The sequence below is a fragment of the Pseudorca crassidens genome, chromosome 16, assembly GCF_039906515.1.
Source record: "Pseudorca crassidens isolate mPseCra1 chromosome 16, mPseCra1.hap1, whole genome shotgun sequence".
Taxonomy (NCBI): Eukaryota; Metazoa; Chordata; class Mammalia; order Artiodactyla; family Delphinidae; genus Pseudorca; species Pseudorca crassidens.
The window spans coordinates 53,617,290-53,644,121 of record NC_090311.1 but is presented as its reverse complement, the minus strand read 5'-3'; the positions used below and the strand labels follow the sequence as shown (position 1 = coordinate 53,644,121).

Below are 26,832 nucleotides of genomic sequence, written 5' to 3'. Positions count from 1 at the left end.
AGAAGTAAAGCTGTCACTGTTTGCAGATGACATGATACTATACATAGAGAATCCTAAAGATGCTACCAGAAAACTACTAGAGCTAATCAATGAATTTGGTAAAGTAGCAGGATACAAAATTAATGCACAGAAATCTCTGACATTCTTATACACTAATGATGAAAAATCTGAAAGTGAAATCAAGGAAACACTCCCATTTACCATTGCAACAAAAAGAATAAAATACCTAGGAATAAACCTACCTAAGGAGACAAAAGACCTGTATGCAGAAAATTTTAAGACACTGGTGAAAGAAATTAAAGATGATACAAACAGATGGAGAGATATGGCATGATCTTGGATCAGAAGAATCAACATTGTGAAAATGGCTCTACCACCCAAAGCAATCTACAGATTCAATGCAATCCCTATCAAACTACCACTGGCATTTTTCACAGAACCAGAACAAAAAATTTCACAATTTGTATGGAAACACAAAAGACCCCGAATAGCCAAAACAATCTTGAAAAGGAAAAGCAGAGCTGGAGGAATCAGGCTCCCAGACTTCAGACTATACTACAAAGCTACAGTAATCGAGACAGTATGGTACTGGCACAAAAACAGAAAGATAGATCAATGGAACAGGATAGAAAGCCCAGAGATAAACCCATGCACATATGGTCACCTTATCTTTGTTAAAAGAGGCAAGAATATACAATGGAGAAAAGACAGCCTCTTCAATAAGTGATGCTGTGAAAACTGGACAGCTACATGTAAAAGAAGGAAATTAGAACACTCCCTAACACCATACACAAAAATAAACTCAAAATGGATTAAAGACCTAAATCTAAGGCAAGACAGTATAAAACTCTTAGAGGAAAACATAGGCAGAACACTCTACAACATAAATCACAGCAAGCTCCTTTTTGACCCACCTCCTAGGGAAAAGGAAATAAGAAAAAAAATAAACAAATGGGCCCTAATGAAACTTAAAACCTTTGCACAGCAAAGGAAAACATAAAAAAGATGAAATGACAACCCTGATAACTGGAGGAAATATTTGCAAATGAAGCAACTGACAAAGGATTAATCTCCAAAATTTACAAGCAGCTCATGCAGCTTAATATCAAAAAAACAAACAACCCAATACAAAAATGGGCAGAAGACCTAAATAGACATATCTCCAAAGAGGATATGCAGATTGCCAAAAAACACATGGAAGAATGCTCAACATCACTAATCATTAGAGAAATGCAAATCAAAACTACAATGAGGTATCACCTCACACCAGTCAGAATGGCCATCATCAAAAAATCTACAAACAAAAACTGCTGAAGAGGGTGTGGAGAAAAGGGAACCCTCTTGCACTGTTGGTGGGAATGTAAATTGATACAGCCACTATGGAGAACAGTATGGAGGTTCCTTAGAAAACTATAAATAGAACTACCATATGACCCAGCAATCCCACTACTGGGCATATACCCTGAGAAAACCATAACTCAAAAAGAGTCATGTACCACAATGTTCATTGCACCTCTATTTACAATAGCCAGGACATGGAAGCAACCTAAGTGTACATTGACAGATGAATGGATAAAGACGTAACACATATATACAATGGAATATTACTCAGCCATAGAAAGAAACGAAATTGGGGCTTCCCTGGTGGCGCAGTGGTTGAGAGTCCACCTGCCGATGTAGGGGACACGGTTTCGTGCCACAGCCCAGGAAGATCCCACATGCCGTGGAGCGGCTAGCCCCGTGAGCCATGGCTGCTGAGCCTTCGCATCTGGAGCCTGTGCTCCACAACAGGAGAGGCCACAACAGTGAGAGGCCCACGTACCACAAAAAAAAAAAAAAAAGAAGAAAAAAAAGAAATGAAATTGAGTTATTTGTAGTTAGGTGGATGGACCTAGAGTCTGTCATACAGAGTGAAGTAAGAGAAAAACAAATACCGTATGCTAACATATGTATATATGGAATCTAAAAACAGAATAGGTTCTGTAGAACCTAGGGGCAGGACAGGAATAAAGACACAGACATAGAGAATGGACTTGAGGACAGGGGGAATGGGAAGCGTAAGCTGGGATGAAGTGAGAGAGTGGCATGGACATATATATACTACCAAAAGTAAAATAGATAGTGCGAAGCAGCTGCAGAGCACCGGGAGCTCAGCTTGGTGCTTTGTCATCACCTAGAGGGGTGGGATAGGGAGGGTGGGAGGGAGACGCATGAGGGAGGGGATATGAGCGTGTATGTATACATATAGCGGATTCACTTTGTTACACAGCAGAAACTAACACAACATTGTAAAGCAATTATACTCCAATAAAGATGTTAAAAAAATTATACCAATTATATTTTCTGACACAGTGGTTAGAAACTAGAAATCAACAACAAGAGGAAAGCTGGAATATCTACAAATATGTGGAAACTAAACACCACCTTTCTGAACAACCAATGGGCCAAAGAAGAAATCAAAAGGGAAATAAAAAATTATCTCCAAACAAATGAAAGTAGATACACACATATTGAATCCTAGGGGGTGTGGCAAAATCAGTTCTGAAAGGAAAGTTTTAGAGATAACTGCAAATATTAAGAAATTAGAAAGATCTCAAATAAACAAGCTAACTTTACACCTCAAGGAACTAGAAAAGAACAAATTAAGCTGAAAGTTAGTAGAAGGAAGGAAATAATAAAGATCAGAGCAGAAGTAAATGAAATAAAGACCAGAAAAACAATAAAAAGGGTCAACAAAACAAAGGTCTGGTTTTTCAAAAACATTTTAAAAAATCAATAAACATTTAGTTAAAGAAGAAACGACTAAACTTACAAATGAAAGAGAATACATTACAACTGACACTATAGAAATACTTAGGATCATAAGAGACTATAAACAATTATATGCCAACAAATTAGATAATCTAGAAGAAATGAATAAATCCCTAGAGACACACAACCTACTAAGACTGAATCAGGAGGAAATAGAAATTTAAACAGACCAGTAATAAGAAACTGAAACAGTAATTTTTAAAAACCCAACACAGAAAACCCCAGGACCAGATGGCTTCACTGATGAATTCTACCAAACATTTAAAGAATTAATGCCAAATCTTCTCAAACTCTTCCAAATGATTGAAGAGAAGGGAATACTTCCAAACATATTCTACAAGGCCAGCATTACCCTGATACCAAAGCCAGATAAGGACAGTACAAGGAAAGAAAACTACAGACCAATATCCCTGATGAATATAGATGCAAAGAATATTAGTAAACCAAATTCAAGAACACATTAAAAGGATTATACATGATGAGCAAGGGAGATTTACCCCTGGGATGCAAGGATGGTTCAATATATGCATATCAATAAATATGATACATCCCATTAATAGAATGAAAGATAAAAATTACATGATCACCTCCATAGATGCAGGAAAAGCATTTGACAGAATATAACATCCTTTCATGACAAAAACCCTTAACCTACTGTATATAGGAGAAACACACTTTAACATAATAAAGGCCAAATATGACAAACCCACAGCTAACAATCTACTCAATGCTGAAAAATTGAAAAACTTTTCTCTAAGATCATTGTCAAGACAAGGATACCCACTCTCATCACTCTTATTCAATACAGCACTGGAAGTCCTAGCTAGAGCAATTAGGCAAGACAAAGAAATAAAATGCTTCCAAATCAAAAAGAAGTAAATTGCCACCATTTGCAGATGATATAATTTTACATATAGAAAATCCCAAAGACTCAACCCAAAACTGTTGGAAATAACAAAATCAGTAAAGTTGAAAGATAAAAAAAAGAAAAAAAAATCAACATACAGAAATCAGCATTTCCATATATATGAATAATGAAACATCTAAAAAAGAAATGAAGGAAACTAGCCCATTTTAATAGCTTTAAAAGCAATAAAATGCCTAGCAAAGATTTTAACCACTTAAGTGAAACTGTACAATGAAAAGTACAAGACTTTGTTGAAAGAAATCAGAGGCAAAAACAAATGGAAAGACATTTGATGTTCATGAATTGAAAGATTTAATATTGTTAGAATGGTCATAGATTTAGATATAGATAACAGATTTATAGATATAGGTCACCATCGATAGATTCAATTCTATCCCTATCAGAATTCTAATGGCATTCTTTACAGAAATAGAAAAAAAAATCCCAAAATTTGTATGGAACCACAAAACACCCTGAATAGCCAAAGCAATCCTGAGAAAGAAGAACAAAGTTGGAGGTATCACACCTCCTGATTTCAAAATACACAACAAAGCTATAGTCATAAAAACAGTATGGTATTAGACTAAAAATAGACACACAGACCAGTAGATCAGAATAGAGAGCCCAGAATGAAACCCTCCTAATACGGTCAAAATATTTGACAAGGGAGCGAAGAACACTCAATGGGCAAACGATGGTCTCTTCAATCAGTGGTGTTGAGAAAACTGGGTCAACACATGCAGAATAATGAAATTGGACCCCTATCTTACAACACTCACAAAAATTAACTTGAAATCAATCATAGACATAAGACCCGATATCATAAAACTCCTGGAAGAAAACATAGGGTAGAAGTTCCTCAACATCGGTGTTGGCAATGATTTTTTAGATATAACACCAAAAGCACAAACGATAAAAGCAAAAAAACAACCAATGTGACTACATCAAACTTAAAAGCCTCTGCACAGCAAAGGAAACAATTAAATGAAAAGGCAACCTACAGAATGGGAGAAAATTTTTGCAAACCATATATAGGGGTTAATATCCAAAACATATAAAGAACTCATACAACTCAATAACAATCTGATTTTAAAATAGGCAAAGGGATGAAACAGACATTTTCCCAAAGAAAACATGCAAATAGTTAATAGTAGGTACATGAAAAGATGTACATGAAACATGTACATGTTAATAGGTACATGAAAAGAGAAATATAAATCAAAAGCACAATAAGCTAACACCTCACACCTTTAAGAATGGCTATAACCAGGAAGACAAGGGATGGCAAGTGTTGGCAAGGATGAAGAGAAAAGGGAACACATCGTGTACACTAGGAATGCAAGTCGGTTCAGCTACTATGGAAATCAATATAGACGTATCTCAAAAAAATAAACAGATCTACCCTATGATGTAGCAATTCTGTTTCTGGGTACATGTCATAAGGAAATGAAAAGAGGTTTTTTAAGAGATATATGCACTCCCATGTTTTTTATAGCATTATTCTTAATAGCTCAGATATAGAAACAACCTAGGTGCCCATCAACAGATGAATGGATAAAGAAGATGAGGTATACACATACGTGCAATGAAATACTATTCAGCCATGAGAAAGAAGTATATCCTGCCACTTGCAACAACATGGATGGATCTTGGGGACATTAGGCAGAATGACATAGTCAGACAGAGAAAGACAAATACTGTATGATATCACTTACACATGGAATCTAAAAAAAGCCTAACCCATAAAAACAGAGTAAATGGTTACTAGGGGATAATGAGAGGGGAGTTAGAACATGTTTTTTTAAGTGTACAAACTTGCAACAAGAGTAAATACGTCCTTGAGATCAAATACAGAGTATAGTGAATATAGACAACAGTATATTTTAATCAAACATGCTAAGAGACTAGAACCTAATATTCCATCCACTATAAAGAAATTATAATTATGGTTTATGTTAAAGGGGCTAATTATCACTACAATGGTAATCATATTACAATATATAAATGTATCAAATTAACATGTTGTACACCTTAAATTTATACAATGCTGTATGTTAAGTATATTTCAATTAAAAAAAAAATTGGCATTCCAGAAACTAGAATCCAGGTATGCTTGAATTTCTCTTTCATTATGTCTCAGGGTCAAGATAAAGAGACAACCTGGGCTAGCAATTTTGACTCAATACCTTATATCAGGTATTTTGCTAAGAAATTTTTGCACGTTATATCATACAATGTGAAGGATTAAATACAAAAAATAAATTTGTCTATATCTTCTACCAATGGAGGAAAACTTGGTTTGGGACATTCACTGATGGGGGAAGGGAATTGTACTGGATATTCACTTCACAATAGAAAATTAAGTCACATGTGGACACTGTAGAGAATGTAAGCAATAGGGTCAACTTGATCATGGTACATTGTCATTGATCACTGCAATCAATACTACAGAATAATGAACAATATATAGTATAAGGACTCTGGATGAAAATAATACCCATATTTCCAGTTTTCAGACCAGGATTCCTTTTTTTGTACTACTTTTTTGACACAGGACTGTTTACAGACCAGTAGAATAATTTTGAATGGAATAATCAATATAAAAAAGAAAGAAAACAATGCATCTAGAGATCAAAGAGACAGCTAGAAGAAAATAGTTATTCTAGAAGAAGCCATATTCAGACTACCAACAAATAAAGTGAAGCAACTTATTAGATATAGGGTTTTTTCAAATGTTATAGTTCCCAATAAGCTATGGGTTACAGGAACTTCCATCTGAGGGCATGCTGGGGAGAAGACTTTTCTGCGGTTTTTTTGGGGGGTGGGGGTGGGGGTGTGGTTGCACCACATGGCTTGTGGGATCTCAGTTCCCTGACCAGGGGTTGAACCCTGGCCACGGCAGTGAAAGCCCGGAATCCTAACCACGAAGCCACCAGGGAACTCCCAAGATGATGTATTTCTCTTCATACTTCCCTTTTGGGTGTCTGAGACAGCATTTACTCAAATCCTAGTAGTGAATGTGCATCACTTGGGAACACGTGGCCATAGGTGGCTGATGGCTCCAGGCCCATTTGAATGGATGGTCCAAAAGGAAAGTCCATGAAATAATGAAGGATCAGGCTGATTAGGAATAAAGAAATAAACAATATGTCCATCTCCAAGGTACTACCTGTGCTGAAGACTGCATCTCTGGTAAGTTCTGAAGTTAATATGCAAGCAGAGGTAACATTTGTTTATCAGCATCTTGTGCCTGAGGGGCCTAGGGGCCCACACAGACCCTGCCCAAAATCCACATCCATCCTCCCCTACCCCTAGTAACCTAATCATATAGGGTCACTGACCTTATCCTTGGTTGGGGGTGGAGACACAACTGCCCCTGGTTGAGAACTGTTGTTCTCCATAAGTTATGAAGATAGTGGTTTTGGGTATATCAGAGTCTCAAAAGACTCGTTTGTATCCAAGAACCTGTGATTCTACTTCAACTGGCTTGCAAGACCTGGTGTTCTGACCTCTGTTCTCCATGGATGGAGAGGAAATTCAGCCTCATCAGGAGAGCTCCTTTCCTGATACAACCCTGAAAGAAGAGTGTTGATTCTAGATTCAGGTGTTTTTCATCTGGACTTGGTGGCTGCCTGTGTCTGAACGTCTGTCCGTAAGAGATGGGCTTGTAGTCATATCAAGTGGGCACATTCACTGAAGGCATGATTTCAACCATGCCTGAACTGGGACATCCATCTGAGCCAGAGAAGGTGATTTTTCCTTTGGATCACAGCTCTTAGCAGACGGGGGAAAGGTTTTAAGGAATGCTTGTATACCTGAGGACTTGAGTATTCTGGGTAGGGAAGGGGAAGCAGATCACTATTTGCCCTAGGACTCATTAAGTGGGAGATATTAAGACATCAACTTTCAGGGAAAGGGCAAGAGAGGTAATAGTGTATGAGGAGCCTGGCATTCTAGCCAACCAATGTAGGAGCCACTCCTAGCCAGGTGTGGATAGTTGCCCTGAATTTGCACCTAGTTTGCAAGGACCAGGTGAAAGATATAAATAGGATCCCCAAGATTAGGCCTAACAGACATTGCCCTCTGCCTGACAGATCAGGGGGCAACTGAGCTGGAATCTTACTTCTTCTGAGGTCCATGTCTCCTTTTTTCTACCCTAGCTATGGTTTTAGAACCAAAGAGCTCAGCACCCGGAGCAGAGCAGAAGTGGGTCCGTGACTGCCCCGGCAGAAGGCCGCAATGCCAGACCTCCCCTGACTGTTCCCTGGGACCGAAACCAAAGCAACCTGTCCACCATGGTTGGGCTGTACCTCACAGGCCTGCAAGCCTTGTAGATACTCAGCCTTGAGACTGAAGGAAGAGCCAGAGACAGTGACAAAGACATCAATGGTTTATTGGACAGGGATCTTACACATCCAAAGCAGAAGTGTCCTTGAGCAACACCCCACCATGTAGAGCAGTAGGACATGGCTGCAATCTTTGACACTGGGGGAGAAGGAGGCTACCATTTATAGGGGGAATTGATGTCAGGTTGGCTTATCAGTTACCATGGAAACCAGCAGCTAGGCAGGGGCAAGCATGTAGGCAGATACTAGTTAAGCCCTATAATTAAGAGGATTGGATAGTCATGTGAGTGAAGCAGGGCCTGTTGGAGCAGGGGGATGTAGAGAGAGCAAGAGAACAGCCATCTTGAATGACCTGACCATACACTGCCCCCCTACATATCCCACATGACCCTTGTAATCTTGGTCTGCCCCTCTTCCACGATATCCCTGGGGTCAGCTAGGTAGAGGTGCACTGCTACCAGATACCACAAATTCGATACAGACAACAGCAGCTAGAGAGTACTGAGAGTCCAAAAGGTGGGTAAACTTTGGGGCCAGGCGCTTATCGGGTCAGTTGTTCATGGAATTCCAGAGGAGGACAACAGTGGTATCTCACTGTAGACCCACCAATCAGACTCATTTTGCAGTGAGGCCACCGTTGTCACCCAGTCTGCAAACAGATTCCCTCCGCTCAGACTAGAGACGAAATGTAAGATGTCTAACCAACTCGATACAGGGAAGATCATGACCATTAAGCAAAAATACAAGCAGTAACAGCATTCTTTTTTTTTTTTGGCAGTACGTGGGCCTCTCACTGTTGTGGCCTCTCCCGTTGCGGAGCACAGGCTCCGGACGCGCAGGCTCAGCGGCCATGGCTCACGGGCCCAGCCGTTCTGCGGCATGTGGGATCCTCCCGGACCAGGGCACGAACCCATGTCCCCCGCATCGGCAGGCGGACTCTCAACCACGGAGCCACCAGGGAAGCCCAGTAACAGCATTCTGACATAACACCACCCCTGCCTGTGGTTTTTGTCCTGAGCTGCAGTACCATACCACCTGTCCACCCTCAGTCCCCACGGCCGGTGCCAAATACTAGAGAGGGGGTTTAACAGACCATAGGGTTAATATAATGGCGTCTTTCTACAGTAAGGGGCCTGGATTTATTACCTTAGTAGTCTTAGGTGGGGCTGGGTAGAAGAAAGGTGAAATCTATTAATTCCTTTTTAGTCCTAATCTCCATGGGACGGCAAACCCAAACCGCCAGGGGACTTACCTGCCAGTCCCAGGGCCATTTATAATATGTTCCCCTGGGGGTAGATTCTGTGGGAAGGGCGAAAGTGAGTTACTGTCCTGATCATTAGTTGGCAATGGTCCTGGGCCGCTCAACAGTTGAACTCGGATAGTGTTGACCAGTTGCCTCTGGGTTAACACGGCATAGGCACTGGGATGATTGCTGCGGGGATGTTTAGCTGTAAATTTGTATGAGCTGCGTTAGCCTCCTGGTCCACAGGTTGAGACAGCAGGTCTCCCGCCTCAATTGTTGTTTAAGTAGGCCGCTCATCCTTCAATTAGCCTGGCAGCAGTGGGGTTGAAGAGCAGGTGAAAATGCCAGGTATAGCATTTTATCGGCCCAGGCCTGAACTTCATGGCCGCTAAAGTGGGGGTTTTTGCATTGCTTAACAACGCGGGTAGGCCTTTTGTAATACCTTCCACCTGTTGTAAGGCCTCGTAGGCTGCATATAGCTTTGCTCCATCACACTGTATCGCTGCTCTGCCCCCTGCCATAGCTGGGACCAGAAGCCCAAGGGTACCTTTATTGTTTTGCCGTTGTCACAGGCCTCAAACAAACCCTTCAGCGTAACTGGCCACGTCCAATTCACAAGCCTGTCCCTCAGTGAATATCCTTAAAGCCTGTGTCTGTAATTGTTTGGGGGTGGCAGATCAGGGGTATGTTTGTATTTTGTAGATAAAAACAACAAAAAAAACCCAGAAAGTCTCTTGCGTTTTGTCTGTATTCACCAGCCCTCCTCATGCACTGGGCTGCTGCTTTTAAACTGGAAAGGGGCTCTAAGGTTAACAGGATGTCATCAATACAATGGGACAGAAAGACAACTCTCACAGTAGTCAGCTGCCGTGGGGCCCCACATGCTGGTGGACGGCCACCCCAGGATTACCCCCGCAACTTTCCATTCCCCGTCCTTATTCCCCAGCGTCTCGGCTCTCCCGGGAGTTTCCTCAGCGTTTTGGCTGACTCACCATTTGTTGAGCTGCACCCCGTAGGCCTGCAAGCCTTGTTGACGCCCAGCCTTGTGACCGAAGAAAGTGCCCGGAGACAGTGACAAAGACATCAGTGGCTTATTGGACAAGGGATCTTACACGTCCAAAGCACAAGGGTCCTAGAGCCACAACATACCACCTTCGGCAGAGAGCAGGAAGGACGTAACAATCCTCACTCGGGGGGGAGGAGGCTACCATTTATAGGGGGAATTGACGTCAGGTTGGCTCATCAGTTACCAAGGAAACCAACAGCTGGGGCAGTGGGTAGGCAGTTACTAATTAAGCCCTATAATTAAAAGGATTGGATAGTCATGTGAGTGAAGCAGGGACTGGTCGAGCAGGGGGAATGTAGAGAGAGCAAGAGAACAGCCATCTTGAATGGCCTAACCCTACATGGGCCCACTGAGCTGGGTGTTTCAACAGTAATGTGGACGAGCAGCCGGTAAAATACCAGAGGCTACAGCTTAGCTCTGACAAAAGTGCAGCTGATGAAGTCCACCACGGGGTGCAGATACTTCTGCAGCTGCAGTACAGCACCAGTGACCAGCTCCCAAAGAAACTGTGCAGTCATCCTGGACTTTGTATTGGGAAGACAGTGTGGTCCAGTGATCCTCTGCGTGAAAGCCATTGTGATTCTTCTCACCTGTGTTGGTGGAACTGAGAAAAGCAAAGGTTATCATTGCAACACGAGTGTCTGGGCTTGATCATAAATAGAACTGGATTCTGTTGGAATGTGAAGTTAGACAAAGGAAACACCATATTCTGGGCTATAATGGGGCCTGAGGGCATCATGAGGGATGTATTTGACAGTCTAGGAGGTGGTAGTTAGTAGAAGCCAGCTTGCAGGAAGGAACAAAGTATAGGACTCCTGAAATAAAAGTCACCATAAATAAGGAGGGTTTGTCTAGCCACCGGGATAAGACTTGACAATTAGGCTTTGTGGGGAGAGGAGAGCTAATGTTCAGTTCAACCTCCATGCTGACCTACATCTCTAGGGGGCAGGGCACATGAATCTCTTAGAATAGAGAGGGCTGTGTGTTAATAATGGAAGAGCTCAAGCATTAGGGGCCCATGTTCTCTACTATGGGATCCTCCTTCAAAAAATTGCAGGATGGAAAAGAGAAGACCTTTCCCTACCAACTGAGGAAAGCTGGCATTATAGATTCCATAATATACAGGGATCATCAAAACCCAGGAGCAAGTCAGCACCTCCAGTGGGGTGGCCAAAGGAGAGGATTGGAGACCTGGGGTGGCTGGTGTGTAGACCTAGGCGAAGGGTTGATGGAAGAGATAAAGTCACAGGGATCTAAAAGCAAGCAGAGATGCCAGCAGCTGCCCCACAGTCACTGGAAGTTAGAGTTTCCTTGGGGATGGTTGCAACAGTATATTAGCAGCTCAGGGATCCAAACTGGCCACTAGAGCCATGGAATGGACAAACACTGGCTAAAAATGTGGAGAGATTCGGGCAACCAAGTTAAGGGGAGGCCATCCCATAAAAGGCAAGTGGGAGGCTGTCCTACATCTAGAGCAGGAAGCAAAAGAGTGGACTCTGCAGACACAAGCTGCTTTTGCAAGACGTGGAGGTCATTGTACAACTTGCTGGTCTTCTCTGGACCTTGGATTCCCGGACATCTGTGAAATACAGACACTGATGCTGCCACTGAACTCACAGGGCTGCAGTGAGGTGCAGATGAAATCGTGGGCTGAGGGTGCTCTATGAACTCTAAGGTGATGTGTGTGTAGTTTTACAAACATCAGTGACAGGTGTCCAGGACCCAGGTGGGGTGAAATTGAGTGTGTCAACAAGGAAGTAAATTGCCCCGCATCTCTCGGAAAACCGGGGCTGGGAGGCTTACATTACAGGGCGTGTATAAAAAGCCAGTGCCTGCCCAGGAAACTCTATTTGCCTGGAGCTTCTGGAGCCCTAGAGGAAGCAACAGTGAGTGTCTCTGTCCTTGCCTCTCATTCTGTTTTCCCAATGTCTGGTGAATATCTTCCTGCCTGTCTGGGTGGTTTACCCTAGGGGTGTTGAGGAAGGCAGGTCTGTGCAGCTGCTCCCGTCTCGGAGGGTAGCTGTTGCAGGTGCGGGCACAATGGAGTACTAAGGAGCGCTCTTCATTCTGTTCCCTTTGCTCGGTGGGAGATGTGTTTCCTGGGCTGGGAGAGGTTGGGTGAGTTGGATGTGACATCCAACCAGACCTCAGATGCCATTGTCTGGAAGCCCCTGTGGAAAATGCAGCTCATCTTCCTCTTGGAAGGAGGTACTTCTCTGGCCAGGAAGCTTCTCCCCTCCCACTACCTCAGCCAGCCTGGTGACCCCCTGTCCTTTGCACAGGTCCTCAGGCTTTGTTCCCAGCCTCTGCAACTCCCATGAGCCCTTTCCATGCTCGTAACTTTACAGTTTCTCTCTGAGAGAGGAAAGAAGCCCAATGTTGGGCCCAGGTCCTGCACCCACCCTGACCTCACTTAATTCCTGAGTCCCTTTCCGATGGTAACCGGATGCGCTCTTGGACATCTGCTCTTTCCTCCCAGAGACTAGCCTTCCCCGGACTGTGCCCGTCTCACACGTACCCTTCCTCCATGAGGCCCCTGTTCCAAGTCCTCTCAGGAGGCCTGGACAGGACTCTAGGTGTCCCATGGACTTTCCTCATGGAGCCCGGGAATAGCAGATCACCTGGCAAACATGCAGTCATTCACCCATCCAGTGCTCGGGACTCTGGCTTTTTCTCAGGCAGCCCTTGAGCCCACCAGGACTAGTCCATCCAAGGCAGCAAGTGAGAGGAAACGAGTTTGCCTTGTCAGAATTAAGTCAACCAACTTACTGGTACAGAAAGGGAGAAGGAGGTCCAGAGATGGGAAGGGGCCCGCCCGAGAGCTCTCAGTGAGTCTTTCCTGATGTGACAGATGGCCTCAGTGAGGAATTCTACAACCTTGCCACAGTGCCCATGGCAGTGCCCAAGGGGAGGCACAAGAAGGGATGACACAGACCATCTAAGAATAGGTTCATGCTGCTGGTCACCCCCGTCAGAAGTCCAGCTGGTCAACTCATGTCCTCTCAGGCCAGACCTTATGCCCACCTTGTCCCTAAACTGCTTTCAGAGCCCCGCTGCTCTTGGCCCCAGAGCAGAGGAGAGGAGGTTGAGGAAGTGCTTCTCCTCACCTCCAGGAGCTAGGCCAAGCCCTAAAATCCACATCCTCGCACCAAAAGCATGGCCCCTTTCTTCCTGTTCCTCTGCCTAGGACATGCTTCTCCTCCCTCTCTCCACGCTGATTCTGCTCTCACAGCCCCCAAGGTCTCTGGGGGAAGAAATGAAGACCTATTCCCAGAAAACACTGGCCAACGCCTGCACCCTGGTCATGTGTAACCCTCCGAAGAAGGGCCTGCCTGGTCGTGATGGACGAGATGGGAGAGAAGGCCCCCAGGGCGAGAAGGGGGATCCAGGTAGAGCTGGGACCATGGGCTTGTCCTGGTGGGAAGGGGTGGGCATTGAAATTGTAACCAACCCAGAAACTCTGGATTTTCTGCTGTGTAAACCTTGGAGATGGTCTTCTTCATCCCGCATGGGTGGGTTTCCTCCAGATATCCAGCACACTTAAAACACAGCCTTACTGGTTGGCAAAGACGGGCTGCCCCGAGCCCCCAGCTCCGTCAGCAGCTGCCCTGATTCCTCCCCTAGGATCTTGACTCCACCCACCCAAGAAGGAGCAAACAGTGAGTAAACGACTGGTATTTGGGGTCCTCTAGAACCGTACTCCAGAACTTAACTGTTGTTCATTCTGCTTAAATGGTGCCTCTGCAGGATGTTAAATATTTTTAATATGCAATTAAACTCTACTCCATGAGGGGTGGGAAAGGATGAGGCTCTGTGGCCCCATACTCAGGCCTGGTCAAAAGGATTTTCCCTAAATACATTATGGAGAGAGGAGAGAAGGAAAGGCAGCTGACATTTCCTTGTTCAGCCCCGTGCTTGGGTGTTCACTTGAGTGGTTTATTTAATCCCACCAAAAGTCTTACAAGGGATGTATTAATCTCATTTGATAGGTAGGAAAATTGTGACACAAAGGTGCTATATGAAACCCAACGTGGAAGATGAAAAGGACATGGGCTTCTGCATCAGACACATCTGTGCTCGACTGCTAGCTCCAGCTCCACAGCAGGGACCCCCCCAGAGACAAGCCACTCAGTGTCTCTGAGTCTCAGTTTGCTCATCTGTAGATGGGAATAATATCTACTACACAGCAACAAATAATTGAGCCAGGGCTTCATTTTCCTGTTGAGTCTTCAGGATAAAGTTGCATCTTCTTGCTGTACCAATCAGGTGAATTCTCCTGAGGTTTCCAAAGGTACTGATTATTAAGGGAATTGTCCGAGAAATACTGCCCCACAGGGGAGGATCTGGGTCTTACTGGCAAGAAGTGAGAATTCAATGAACCAGCAACAAGAACAAGGGGACCACCATGGCACTAGGCCAGGGCTATGCAGGGATCAACTGAGGTCTTTATCTTTCTGGAGTTTGCATTTTGGTTGGGGAGGAAGAAAACGAGCAGCATTTAAGCTGGGGAGAATAGGTAACATCCCCAGGCTTTGTAGGATAAGGGACAATTATCGGTCTGTCCTTAACAGACAGAAAGTAGTTCCCAACATAACTGGGCTGGGGCTTGGAGAAGGTTGCCTGGAAGTGAACTCAGGAGAAGGGCGGTATTCAAGGTGCCAGCTCTCTCTAGCTCCCAGTGGGGCCCTGAACTGAATCCCGGGGCAGGGTGTGGGGTAGGGAGCCTTTCCTACAGTGGCTCTCTGAGCAGCATGGATGTGGCTGAGCCCCCCGCTTCTTGTGCGTTCCAAGCCTGGCCTTGGGTCGGTGCTTGGAGAGAGAACACTGCACAGCTGGACCAAGGACCAGGCTCCTCTCTGGCTCCTCAGTCCCAGGCACTTTAGTTATTCAACTGTTATGGGTCTGAGGATTTCCTGGAGATCAGAGCATCCCCAGAATCCTGACCCAGTAAGTCTGGGTGGGGCCAGAGTCTGCACTGGTGAAAAGATTCTGATGCACGTGGTCCCAAGAACCTGCTGTAAAGGACAAGATGGGCCTGAGAGGAGAGACCCTTGGGCAGAGGTAGAGGGTGGAGCTGGGTCACTTGGTGATGCTCCAGACATTTCATGCAGGGCCAATAAGACCCGGACCCTGCTTGGGGGGCTGAATTTCCAAGGACAATTCCCTCATTCCTCAGCACCTCCAAGACCTCCGCCCGAAAGGATTCGGTGAGAGAGTCCTCCCAGGGGCGCACATCTCCCTTGGAGTAAAACCTCACACCCCACAGCAGTCCCCAAGACCACCCTCCACCCCTGCTGATCTCTCTGATCTCATTTCCTTCCACTCCTCCCACTCTCCCTGGGCTCTGACCACACTGGCTTGTCGCTGGTCCCTAAGCACGCTTGGCCCCCTGCCTCCTCAGGGCCTTGCTCTTTCCACACACATCCCCATGGCTCACTCCTCACCTCCTTCATGGCTTTAGTCACAGACAGAGTCCTTCTCTGGCCCTCCTATTGGAGAGAGAACACTGCACGGCCCCACCAATACTCTATGCTTTATTTTTCCTCTGTGGCACTTATTCTGATCTTATAAATTATCATATGTTTTACATTTTAACTTTGATTATCTATTTCTATGCAGTTGAGTTTAAGTTCCATGAGGAAGGGATTTGGGTTTTGTCTGTTTTTTTCACTAATAAAATCCCAGCATTTAGGACAGTGCTTTGTACCTAGTAGAAGCTCAGTGAATACTTGTGGAATAAATGAATGTAAATTGCCAAGACAGGAGGAATTTTAATAGTTACGACTGGCCAAATCGGTGGTGCATAAAACTTCACTTCGGGTGGCAGTAAGGTACAGGGCTAGGACTTCGGGGGATGCTAGGATGCAAAACGAGTGCTTTGGGAGGCATGGTTCTTGCTGCTGAAAAGGGTGCTCTCATGGCCTCCACAGTTTCTGCACAAGGATGGGCAACCTCTAATGCTCCCCTCTAAGGAGTGGCTTTTTTCCCATGTACCTGCTGCCACCCCGGCCAGTGGGGAGCCCAAGAGAGGCTTGGCCCGGGGCCAGGATGTCTCTGCCTGAGCACGGCACACTGTGGGATTGGGATGCGGGGCCCATCCTCTATGCTTCCATTTCACGCCTAGTGAGGATTGTAACTAAAAGCAGAACACAATGCCCAGCACAGAAGCTCTCAGCCACCCATCAAATGCACAGTCTCCCACCACCAGCACATGCTTGGCCCAGGCAGGTCCTGGCCTTTCTTACCCTGGGGCACAGTTTCCAAATCTGAAATGTCACCTCTCTTCTCCTTGAAGTCCTGTTTCCTCCGACTATGTGTGTGTGCTGGGGTTGGAGGTGCTGGGATGGGAGGAGGGACATCTCATAAACTGTCTTCCTCGCTCGTTACCCATGCCTCACAGTTTAAAATTCAGTGACAAATCCCTTGCAGACCAGGACCTGGTGCTAACATTTACATCCTGCTCAGTGCTAAGCAGAAAGTTATGTTCCATAGTTCGTTTCCCAGCGAACAAATAAATGAAACAATGAGGAAATGAACAAATAAGTGAATGAATAAGTTAGCAGCACCTGACAGGTGTCATTTCTTCTCTTGTTTTTTTGCACATGAATGCTTTATTCACAACAGCCAAAGGATGGAAACAACCCATGTGTCCATCAACGTTTATCCGTGGTGAATGGATAAACGGAACGTGTTGTGTTCATACGCTAGAACATTGCTCAGCCACACAAAGGAATGAAGTGCTGAGACGCGCTACAAATTGGATAAGCCTCAAGAACGTCACTCCGAGTTAAAAAAGCCAGACACAAAAGCTCATATATTGTATGTATTTACATAAAATGTCCAGAATAAGTAATAGAGACAGAAGCAGCATAGTGGTAGCCGGGCCTGGGAAGAAGCAGGGACAGAGTGATAACGGATATGAGGTTTTCTTTGGGGTTGGTGAAATATTTTTGAACTAAATAGAGTGGTAGTTGCACCACGTTGTGAATGTGCTAAACGCCAATGACTTGTAAAATTTAAAAAGGTTAATTTTAGGGAATTCCCTGGCGGTCCAGCGGTTGGGACTCAGCCCTCTCACTGCCGGGCCCCAGGTTCGATCCCTGGTCAGGGAACTGAGATCCCACAAGCTGCACGCGCAGCCGAAAACAAAAAGGTTAATTTTATATGATGTGAATTTCATCTCAATGAAAGAATAACCAAACTCACAATTTTACACAGAGTGTAAAATTCTTAAATCGAGGTAGATCTCATATAATTTCAGACTTGGGCAGTCTTTCTTGAGGTAACAAGTTTAAAATGTTTGGTCATTTTTCCAATAAAAAATAATATGTGTAAAAAAATAATAATAATAAGTGGTCACTAAAGATAAAAGGAAGAAAATTAAAAATACCTTAATTGTACCACTTAGAAACAGCAACAGTTAACACTTTTGTATGTGCTGTTCTTGTGGTTTAGCCAATGTGTTTTATGTGTGCACACGCCCTACACATTCATGGACATATTTAGGAAACAGAATCATATTAAATAGAGTGTTTATAGCATACTTTTATCACTTAATGATGCATAATAATTTGGTCTAATTTCTATAGTTTTAAGAGCATGTTACATAGCTTTTTCTCTTCTTTTTATTACAGTATAATTGATATATAATATTATATTACTTTCAGGTGAACAACATCATGATTTTATATTTGTATATATTGTGAAATGATGACAAGCCTTATGAAAATCCATCCACACACAGAGCTGCAATTTTTCGTGTGCGTGATGAGAACTTTTACGCCTTTAACAACTTTCAAGCGTGTAACACAGTATTATTTACTATAGGAACCTTGCTGTACATTACATTCCTAGGACTCATTTATTTTATAACTGGAAGTTTGTACCTGTTGACTACTTTCACCCGTTCTGCTCACTCCCCAACCCCACCTCTAGCAACTACCAATCTGTTCTCTGTATCTATGAGCACGCTGTTTTGTTCATTTGTTTTTTAGATTCTACATGTAAGTAAGATCGTATGGTACCTTTCTCTGTCTGACATATCTCACTTAGCATGATGCCCTCAAGGTTCACCCAGGTTGTTGCAAATGGCAAGATTTCATTCCTTTTTACAGCTGAATAATGTTCCATTGTATATACGCCTTGCATTTTCTCCATCCATTCAGCTATCCATGAATACCTAGGCTCTAGGCCACCTCCACTTGGCTACTATAAACAATGCTGCAATGAACTTGGAGGCACATAAATCTTTTTGCGTTAGTGTTTTCATTTTCTTTGTTTAAATACACAGAGGTTGAATTGCTGGATTGCATGGTAGTTCTATTTTTAATTTTTTAAGGAACTTACATACTGTTCTCCACAGTGGCTGTGCCAGTTTACATTCCCACCTACAGTGCACAAAGGTTCCCTTTTCTCCACGCCCTCCAACACCTGTTATTTGCTGACTTTTTGATAATAGCCATTCTCACAGGTGTGAGGTGGTAGCTCATTGTGGTTTTGATTTATATTTCTCTGGTGATTAGCATCTGGTGTCATTTCTGATATAAACTTTGGTTCTGGGAAGGGGGAGGGCAAGGAGTCCATGATCAAGGGCAAAAGCTGACAGGCTTGCCTGCTATAAATACTGTGGCCTTGGGGCAGGGGAAGGTGCGTTGTATGGAAAGTCAGGGCAGGTCTTGGTTTGATCTGCCTCCAGCTCTGGCAAGCCTGTTTCTTCACCTGTAAAATGGGGATGTGGATGCCCATTTCCTGGATCACCACTGGACCGGGTCTTGTGGAGGTGAAGTGTCTACACCTTATAGAAACCTGAAGGAATATCCTCCGGCTCCTCCGGGGCCTGGGGCCAGGTTTATGCCCATTTTTTCTGCTGCCACAGGTTTACCAGGACCTGTAGGAGAAGCAGGGATGCCTGGACCAGCTGGCCCAGTTGGGCCCAAAGGGGACAATGGCTTTGCTGGAGAACCCGGGCCAAAGGGAGACACCGGACCACCTGGTGAGCAGCTGGGCATGGAATGCAGGTGTCTGCAGGTGGTGTCGCTAGGACGTGCCGGTAGGCATGCACAGATTCTACCCCAGGAAGGAGGCAGAAGGCTGTTTCCAAGGTGGCGCTGGGTTATTTCAGGGAAGACTGGAGCTGCTGTGGGGCAGCACCTCTAGGAGGATGCTGCCTCTCAGACTTCTATTACTGCCCTCATCTTTTAGGCACTCCCACTTCCAAGGAGATTCAGTGTCACTAACTGGGCTGGTCCTTTTCCCCAGGGCCTCCAGGACCTCCAGGTATGCCTGGTCCAGCTGGAAGAGACGGTCCCTCAGGGAGGCAGGGGAACATAGGACCTGCAGGTGCACCAGGCCCCAAAGGCGAGACTGGACCCAGTGGTAGGTGGCTGGTATGTGACGGGTGTGGGAAGGAGGCGTGGCAGTCTGTGATGGGGCCTAAGGCATGCGCACAGTGCCTGGAAAAGCCTGGACCATCTGCAGCGGGTAGGCCTTGCCAGGGTCTCTCTCCGCAGATTCCCACACTGACCGTATTTCCCCGATACCCTCCCCAGAGGAGGCCAGGCATTAAGGAGCACCGTCTCCCAGTTCATTCTCTCACCTGGAGCTGTGGGTGAAAAGCTCCACTTCCGAGGCAATGATAAGTGCTGAGCGCACTCTCAGCCGTGTTCGTCCCAATTTGTTCCTTCCTCAGGAGGAGTGGGTGCCACGGGCATGCAGGGCTCCCCAGGGGCAAGAGGCCCTGCAGGTCTTAAAGGAGAGAGAGGTGCCCCCGGTGAACGCGGAGCCCCTGGAAGTGCTGGGGCAGCAGGTGAGTGATGGAAGCTGGGCTGGGCTCCTGTTCCCCTGTGCCCACCATCACCACGCGCCAGGTCAGAGCTAGCACTCCAGGGCGACAGCCAGTGTTGGGCTCTGGGAACTGTCTGTCTCTAGGGAGAGGGTAGGGCGAGTAGCAGGGACCGTCTATGTACAGGGAAGGTTGGTTGTTGGGTGACAGGGACAGTCAGTACACAGAGAGGATGCAAGGCTGGGTTCAGGGCACAGAGGGACATATGTATATGGGGAGAGCGTATTGCTGGACGATAAGATAGTCCATGTACTGGGGGAGGTGAAAATGCTAGAAAATGTGTTCAGAACTCACCCAACTCTTCTTCTCTGATCCCAGGGCCTTCTGGAGCCATGGGTCCACAGGGACCTCCAGGTGCCAGGGGCCCCCCGGGACTGAAGGGGGACAGAGGTGCTCCTGGAGACAGAGGAGCGAAGGGAGAGAGTGGACTCCAAGGTAAGGAAGATCTGGGGGCCCCACAAGGGCACGGGTGGGGACGGAGGGTGGGAGGAGGCCCTCCCGGGCCCTCCTCTCAGGCGTCCCCCTTAGTTACAGGTGGGGGGCTGGAAGTCAAAGCGGACGCTGGTCTTAGCATCTATGACTCGCTGGAGGGCAACCTGAGCAGTTTTTCTATCTGATCTTCGGGACGAGCGCACCTCCCTTCCCAATTCATCAGATAGCTTTGAACTTCAAATAACCCAGTGGATGGGAAGTACTTGAGCTACATGTATTCCTCTACTCCCACCCCCCAAAAGGAAGTGTTATCAGGTTCCTCGAATTTGGAATTACAGTGTCACCTGGTTCAGTGTCAGTGTGGTGCAGGGACCTGCTCAGGGAACAGTGTTCATAGCAGAAACATAGGAAATCCTGTGGGCAGCACAGGCCCACCTATGTCAGCAGATGTGGGCTTCCTAGGGCTCCGTCCCAGTTCTTTACCCCCACCCCCAATATGTGTCTGCAACTGGGTACCCTTCCCTTGAGGCCCGGGCTCTGAGCTGATCCCAGGCTGTGCTGGACCTTTCTTCACTCGACCTCTCTGCCCTGCAGACATCACTGCTCTCCGGCAGCGGATGGAGACCTTACAGGGACAGCTACAACGCCTCCAGAATGCTTTCTCTCATTATAAGAAAGGTGAGTTCCTGGACCTGAACCTGAACCAGACACCAACGGTGGGCCTCATCCTAGGTCTGGGTCTTGGCTTGGAGTTGGCTGGGCTTGGGTCTAAAATTGAACTTGGCTGGGACCATGTTTAGGACTGGACCTGGAACTGGGGCAGGCAGTGGGGCTAAGGATGGGCTGGGACACAGCAGTGCAGCCACGTACTCCAGGAGCTGCAAGGAGATGCAAGGGAAAAGGAGGAGAATGCAGTCCTTGTCACCAATGCAGGAGACTTTCACCCCTGCCTACTCTGGGCATGTCCCTATGATAGACAAGGGGACACCCAACCCACGATGCATCTCTTCCCTCTGTGGAGCCAGGTATGCAAGTACCCAGAGATGCAGCTGCACAGCCCAGGCAGCAGAGAATCCAGACATAGTCCTGTGAGCAGGGGCTGGGATGCTGCTCATGGGGTTCAAGTCTGGTGGGGCCCAACCTTGCTGGGTGGCCACTGAGTATCTCACCCTAAAGATGCCCCTGGGTCTGGCAGGGGCAGGCTGCCTCCAGTCTCTGGCCAGTGCTGGACTCTCCCTGCATCTCCTTGGGTGTTTAAAGCAGAGATTCTTCCCTAAGCCTGGAATCCTAAGGAGGCAGAGGTCTCCTGGAGTGCGCACCTGACCACCCGGTGCCTTTGGGACTCTCTGCCTCAGTCCCCAACTGCCCCTCCCCCTTCTCTGCTTTCCCTGACATCAGCTTTGAGTCCACATCATTCATCAAACCTCATGATCCAAAAAAAGAAGAGTTTTCTGAAGGAGTAGAGCATACAGGGGTGGGATATAGGGTTGGTTCCTAAGGGCTCAAGCCAACTAAGTACCTAAGTAGTAAGGATGAGAGTTTCCAGCGTTTGATGTTCTCCTCCCTCTACAAACATATCTGCATACCCGTTCCCTTGCTCATACGCACACTGATGTAAACAAAGGAGAACATGGGCATAGGCACCGGCCACATGTGTGGGTACTTAAACACCATCGCTCACTCCACACCATCTACATACATGTGCACACAGGCACACGTATGCACACACACATATGCACACCCATCCAGATGGACCTTAATTCCACCTGTGTACCTCCAGATGGATATATGGGCATATTCACGCATGTCCCAGATGCATGGGACATAAACCCAATTATGGCGCATGAACTTGCACTGACCTTGTCCAGGGCTGCTCTGGGTGCCATCCTGACCCCGTGGAGAATCTGGCCTCTGAGTCCTTGTTGAAACTACTCAGAGGAGAAGGGCAGTGGGTCAGGGTGTAGTCTGGGTTCCTACCCAGTCCAGTGAGCCCTCTTAGGAGCCCTGAAGATTTCCATGCATGAGCCTAGAAGTCAAAGGGATGGGGATAGGATGAAGGAATAAGAGATACTTAACATGTCACACAGGCGATGCTTTTATGTAGTGTACACCTGCTTTAGAAATAAGGAATGGGAAACCCTGAAAAGGGAAGTGACTTTCCCTTGCCCACCTGGACCGTCATTGTCAGGTTGGGGCTGAACACGTGGCCTTCTGACTCCCAAACAGGGGTCTCTCCAGCGCCGATCCCACTCCTGCCCCCCATTCCCACACACACCTCTCAGAAGCCTTCATCCCCTGCCCAGCGGTCCAGGGAGGCTGACTGGCTGGGGCATCACCCGTAAGCATATCAAGAGGCCAACACTGGGCTGCCCCCAGTGCAGAGATTAGCATGTCGCTGCTCTCAGATGCCCCACCCTCTCCTCTCCTTTCCCCTCACCCCTTCACACAGTACAGACCCCCTTCTGACAACCCCACATGCCCAGCCATCATGCAGGGGTGAGAGCGAGCCCCCTGCATGGTGTTTCCCACACTCTTAGGAACTGCCCTGGTCAGCACCGTGTCATTTCCCTGGCCAAAGTCATTCCAATCTACACGGTAATTGAGAAACCAATTCTGGCATATGACATGGGGAGGAACAGAAAGTGCACGTCTAAGCTTTAGTGTCACATCCAACAAGGTTTGATCCTCACTCTACATTTGACATCTGTGTGACTTTGGGCCTCTTACGTAAGCTCCCCGAGTTCCAGGGTCCTCACCTGTAACTGGAGACCACAGCACCACTCACAGGGCGCATCGTGGAGCCAGGGCTGCTCTGGAACCAGTGCCTCACTTCCATCCTATCTGGTGCCCTGGTACCCTGGATGGGAGGCTGGGGGGCTCTGGTTGGAGCACAAAGGTCCAGGTGCTGCCACACCCCAACTTGACTCTCCTCTTCCCCTAGTGGACCTCTTTCCCAGTGGCCGGGGTGTCGGGGAGAAGATCTTCAAGACGGGAGGTTTTGAAAAAACTTTTCAGGATGCACAGCAGATATGCACACAGGCCGGGGGAAAGATGGCCTCGCCACGCTCTGCAGCCGAGAACGAGGCCTTGAAACAGCTGGTCGCAGACCAGAACAAGTCTGCTTTCCTGAGCATGACCGACAACAAGAAGGAAGGCACGTTCACCTACCCCACAGGGGAGCCCCTGGTGTATTCTAACTGGGCCCCCGGGGAGCCCAACAACAGAGACACAGAGAACTGCGTGGAGATCTATCCCGATGGCACGTGGAACGACAAGGCCTGCGGAGACCGGTGCCTTGTGATCTGCGAGTTCTGAGCCCCCAGGGAGGGTGGGGCACTGCCCAGAGCTGTGTGCTGCCAATGTCCCAATAAAAAGGTGACCCTCAGGCCTTCCCTGGTGGTGCAGTGGTTAAGAATCCACCTGCCAGTGCAGGGGACACGGGTTCGAACCTTGGTCCGGGAAGATCCCATGTGCCGCGGAGCAACTAAGCCCATGCGCCACAACTACTGAGCCTGCGCTCTAGTGCCCGCAAGCCACAACTACTGAAGCCCACACGCCTAGATCCTGTGCTCCACCACAAGAGAAGCCACCGCAATGAGAAGCCCGTGCACCGCAACAAACACCCAACGCAGCCAAAAATAAATAAATAAATAAAATTTATAAAAAAGAAAAAAAAAAAGGTGACCCTCTGCTGGCCAGGGCTTCTCCACAGAGCCATGGGTGAGCCCAGCAGGCAGGGCTGCTATGGAACGCCTCCCTCAGAATAAAGTTTGAAACTGGCTTCACACCAGGAAGACCTATCAGAGGAAAAGGGGGCCAGCCTGCTTTCCCAGGGCAAGGGCTAAAATGAGATCTCCAAGACCTTCCTGTTACAAAATCCAGCGTCTCCTCCTCTGCCCTCCACCTCCTCCAGCCATCGGCCGCATTTGACCCAGCTGATCACTGCCTCCTCCTTCCCTTTTCCTCTTGTGCTTGCAATTTTCTTATCCTTCTGGCTGCTCTGCATCAGTTTCATCCCTCCTCCTCTCCTGGACTGCTCCACAGAGGAGCTCGGGAGCCTCAGCTCCAGTTCCCCTCTCTCCTTATTCTCGCTCCAGGCTTGGGCTCATTCTCTCCCACGGCTTCAAATCCTTTCTATTGATACCTCCCCCATGTAGAGCCCTGTTCAAGACCTCCCCCCGAACCCCAGACTCCTCCAGCCAATGCAATCTGGAGCCCCGGGGCTGGGAGGTCTCAGTGTCTGCCTCTTGCTTCAAGCCCTGAGCCTAGGAAACTGCACAGTTACAGAGGGATGACCTGGCAGGGAGGCACCTTCCTCTCTGGCCAGATTGAGTGGCCTTACACCCAGTAGACTCCCCTCACCCCTGACCGCCCAGGATCTCTCTCTACCCATGACAGTGTGACTGTGGTTGGCTCAGGGGAGAACATACCATCTGCACAGTCCTAATCCCTTCTGAAATGTCAGACACAGAGGGTGCCCAGCCATGTTCAAATTCATCCCCAAACCTCTTCCTGCCTGGCAGTTCCGGGAATGTTCTCCACTCTGCCTCAGAGATAATCTACTCAAACCCTTCTCATTTTACAGACATGGAAACTAAGACACAGAGAGGGAGGGAACTTGCACAGGTAGTACCGGTGCTACAGCTCATGAAAAAGGCCATCTGACCCCAGAGCTTATACTTCTGGCCTGTAAATTTTTAGGCCAAAGGCCTCTGAATATTTAGTTGATTTTATTGACACACTGCTGCAAAGGAAGATTTAAATGACGTCTGTGCTTAAGAAATTGGAATGACGCCTGGATGAACCATAGGCTCATGGGAGGGGGCAACGAATACCCCTCCCCCAGACAGGAAACCTACCACTCTTTCCTTTGCTCCCAGGCACCAGGAGGACTGCCCTCTCTGGCCCTTTCTGAATGGGACCCCCGAGCCCTACCTGTCTTCCCAACACTCTTGCAGCCACACTTCATATGTGGGACGGCACATCTGAAAACAAAAGCCACACGTCTCAACAGCATGCAGCTCAGCCTCCCTGTTCATATCTTTCCCCCGTTACTTGAAAAAATCCCCAATTCCTGGCAGCTTCTGAAACATAAACAGTTACACGATAACGAGCAAACAACTCTGCAGTACAAAGGCCTGGAGCTTAGAACAGACTTATTTGCTTTTATTGCAAATAAGAAAAACAACTGGATCTAGTTAAGCCAAAAAGAGGGTGTTTTTAAAGAACAGAGGATTCTGAATTGACTTACGAAGGACTGGGGGTGCACAGGCACCACTGTGCCACCTCCCTGGCTTCTGCCTCTCTCTGCCCATCCTCACCTCTTTCCCTCCTTTACACACCAGCTTCCTCCACCCACGTCCAGGTCTCTCGTGTGTCCCAGAGATCAGAAACTCTTGCTTGATATCAATTCAAAACTATGTAGAAATGCACCTACTTGTCTCAGATGCCCACCTCTGATCCAATCAGCTCACCCTGGGGGCTGGGGAGGAGCCACACTGTACAGTATGGCCACTGGGATCCTTGCGAGGTCATGGTGGTCTGGACAATGCTCTATGGGTGATCACTACTCATCCCAATATGTAAGCCAAGCCTATTTCTTGACAAGAGGGAAGGAAAGAGTGGCAGAACTATGTGACTGCATAGGAAGAAAAAAAAATCTCCTGTGTTGTTGAAGGCCGGGAACGCTGAGACCCCAAAGCCTAGGAGGAAGCTTCAGATCAACCTGTACCACGGGCCGCGGGGCTCTGGTTGGCTTTCCAGCGCAGAGAATAAGTAAGGTGGGTCATTTGGGTTCTGCAAACACAGCCCGATTAAAGCAGAGGATCGAGGCAAGTATTTCAGAAAATGCAGGTCCTTACCCATTCTTGAGCACAGAGGTCTCTCCTACACCATCATTCATGGGCAAAGGTCAACATAGAACTTAAACAATGTCAGCCCCACCCCGACCATAGTAGCCGTGTCCCTAGTTTGGTAGCCTAGGTGCCAAATGAAGCCAGAGCTGTGTGACCCTTATTCTCAAGAGATGTTATGACACTCGCAATGCCAGGTGACATCATGGGAGCAAGCTGGGAGCCTTCCATACCTGGAGAGGGGACAACCACACGAGGAAGTCCCTGTTTTATAGTATATTCTCAAGTTGCGTCCTGGTTCTCAACCCTCCTGTCACCAGATCAGCCCACATCC

The 26,832-nt window shown here is 47.1% G+C and overlaps 1 protein-coding gene across 1 annotated transcript; it reads left to right on the top strand.

Annotated features, from left to right (window-relative positions):
- The first annotated feature begins 13,563 nt into the window (after window positions 1-13,563).
- SFTPD (surfactant protein D) lies at window positions 13,564-24,026 on the top strand. The gene is made up of 7 exons (XM_067708920.1): window positions 13,564-13,762; window positions 19,249-19,365; window positions 19,632-19,748; window positions 20,062-20,178; window positions 20,533-20,649; window positions 21,241-21,324; window positions 23,588-24,026. The coding sequence occupies exons 1-7, from the start codon at window positions 13,564-13,566 to the stop codon at window positions 23,959-23,961; spliced, it is 1,125 nt and encodes a 374-aa protein (XP_067565021.1). The 3' UTR covers window positions 23,962-24,026.
- The last annotated feature ends 2,806 nt before the right edge of the window (window positions 24,027-26,832 follow it).

What these genes read in the sequence shown, in the direction of transcription:
- SFTPD (XM_067708920.1), top strand. Translation starts at nt 13,564, where the DNA reads ATGCTTCTCCTCCCTCTCTCCACGCTGATTCTGCTCTCACAGCCCCCA. An exon ending in GGGAGACACCGGACCACCTG is followed by an intron (nt 19,366 to 19,631) that starts GTGAGCAGCTGG and finishes CCTTTTCCCCAG; the next exon opens with GGCCTCCAGGACCTCCAGGT. An exon ending in AGGCGAGACTGGACCCAGTG is followed by an intron (nt 19,749 to 20,061) that starts GTAGGTGGCTGG and finishes TTCCTTCCTCAG; the next exon opens with GAGGAGTGGGTGCCACGGGC.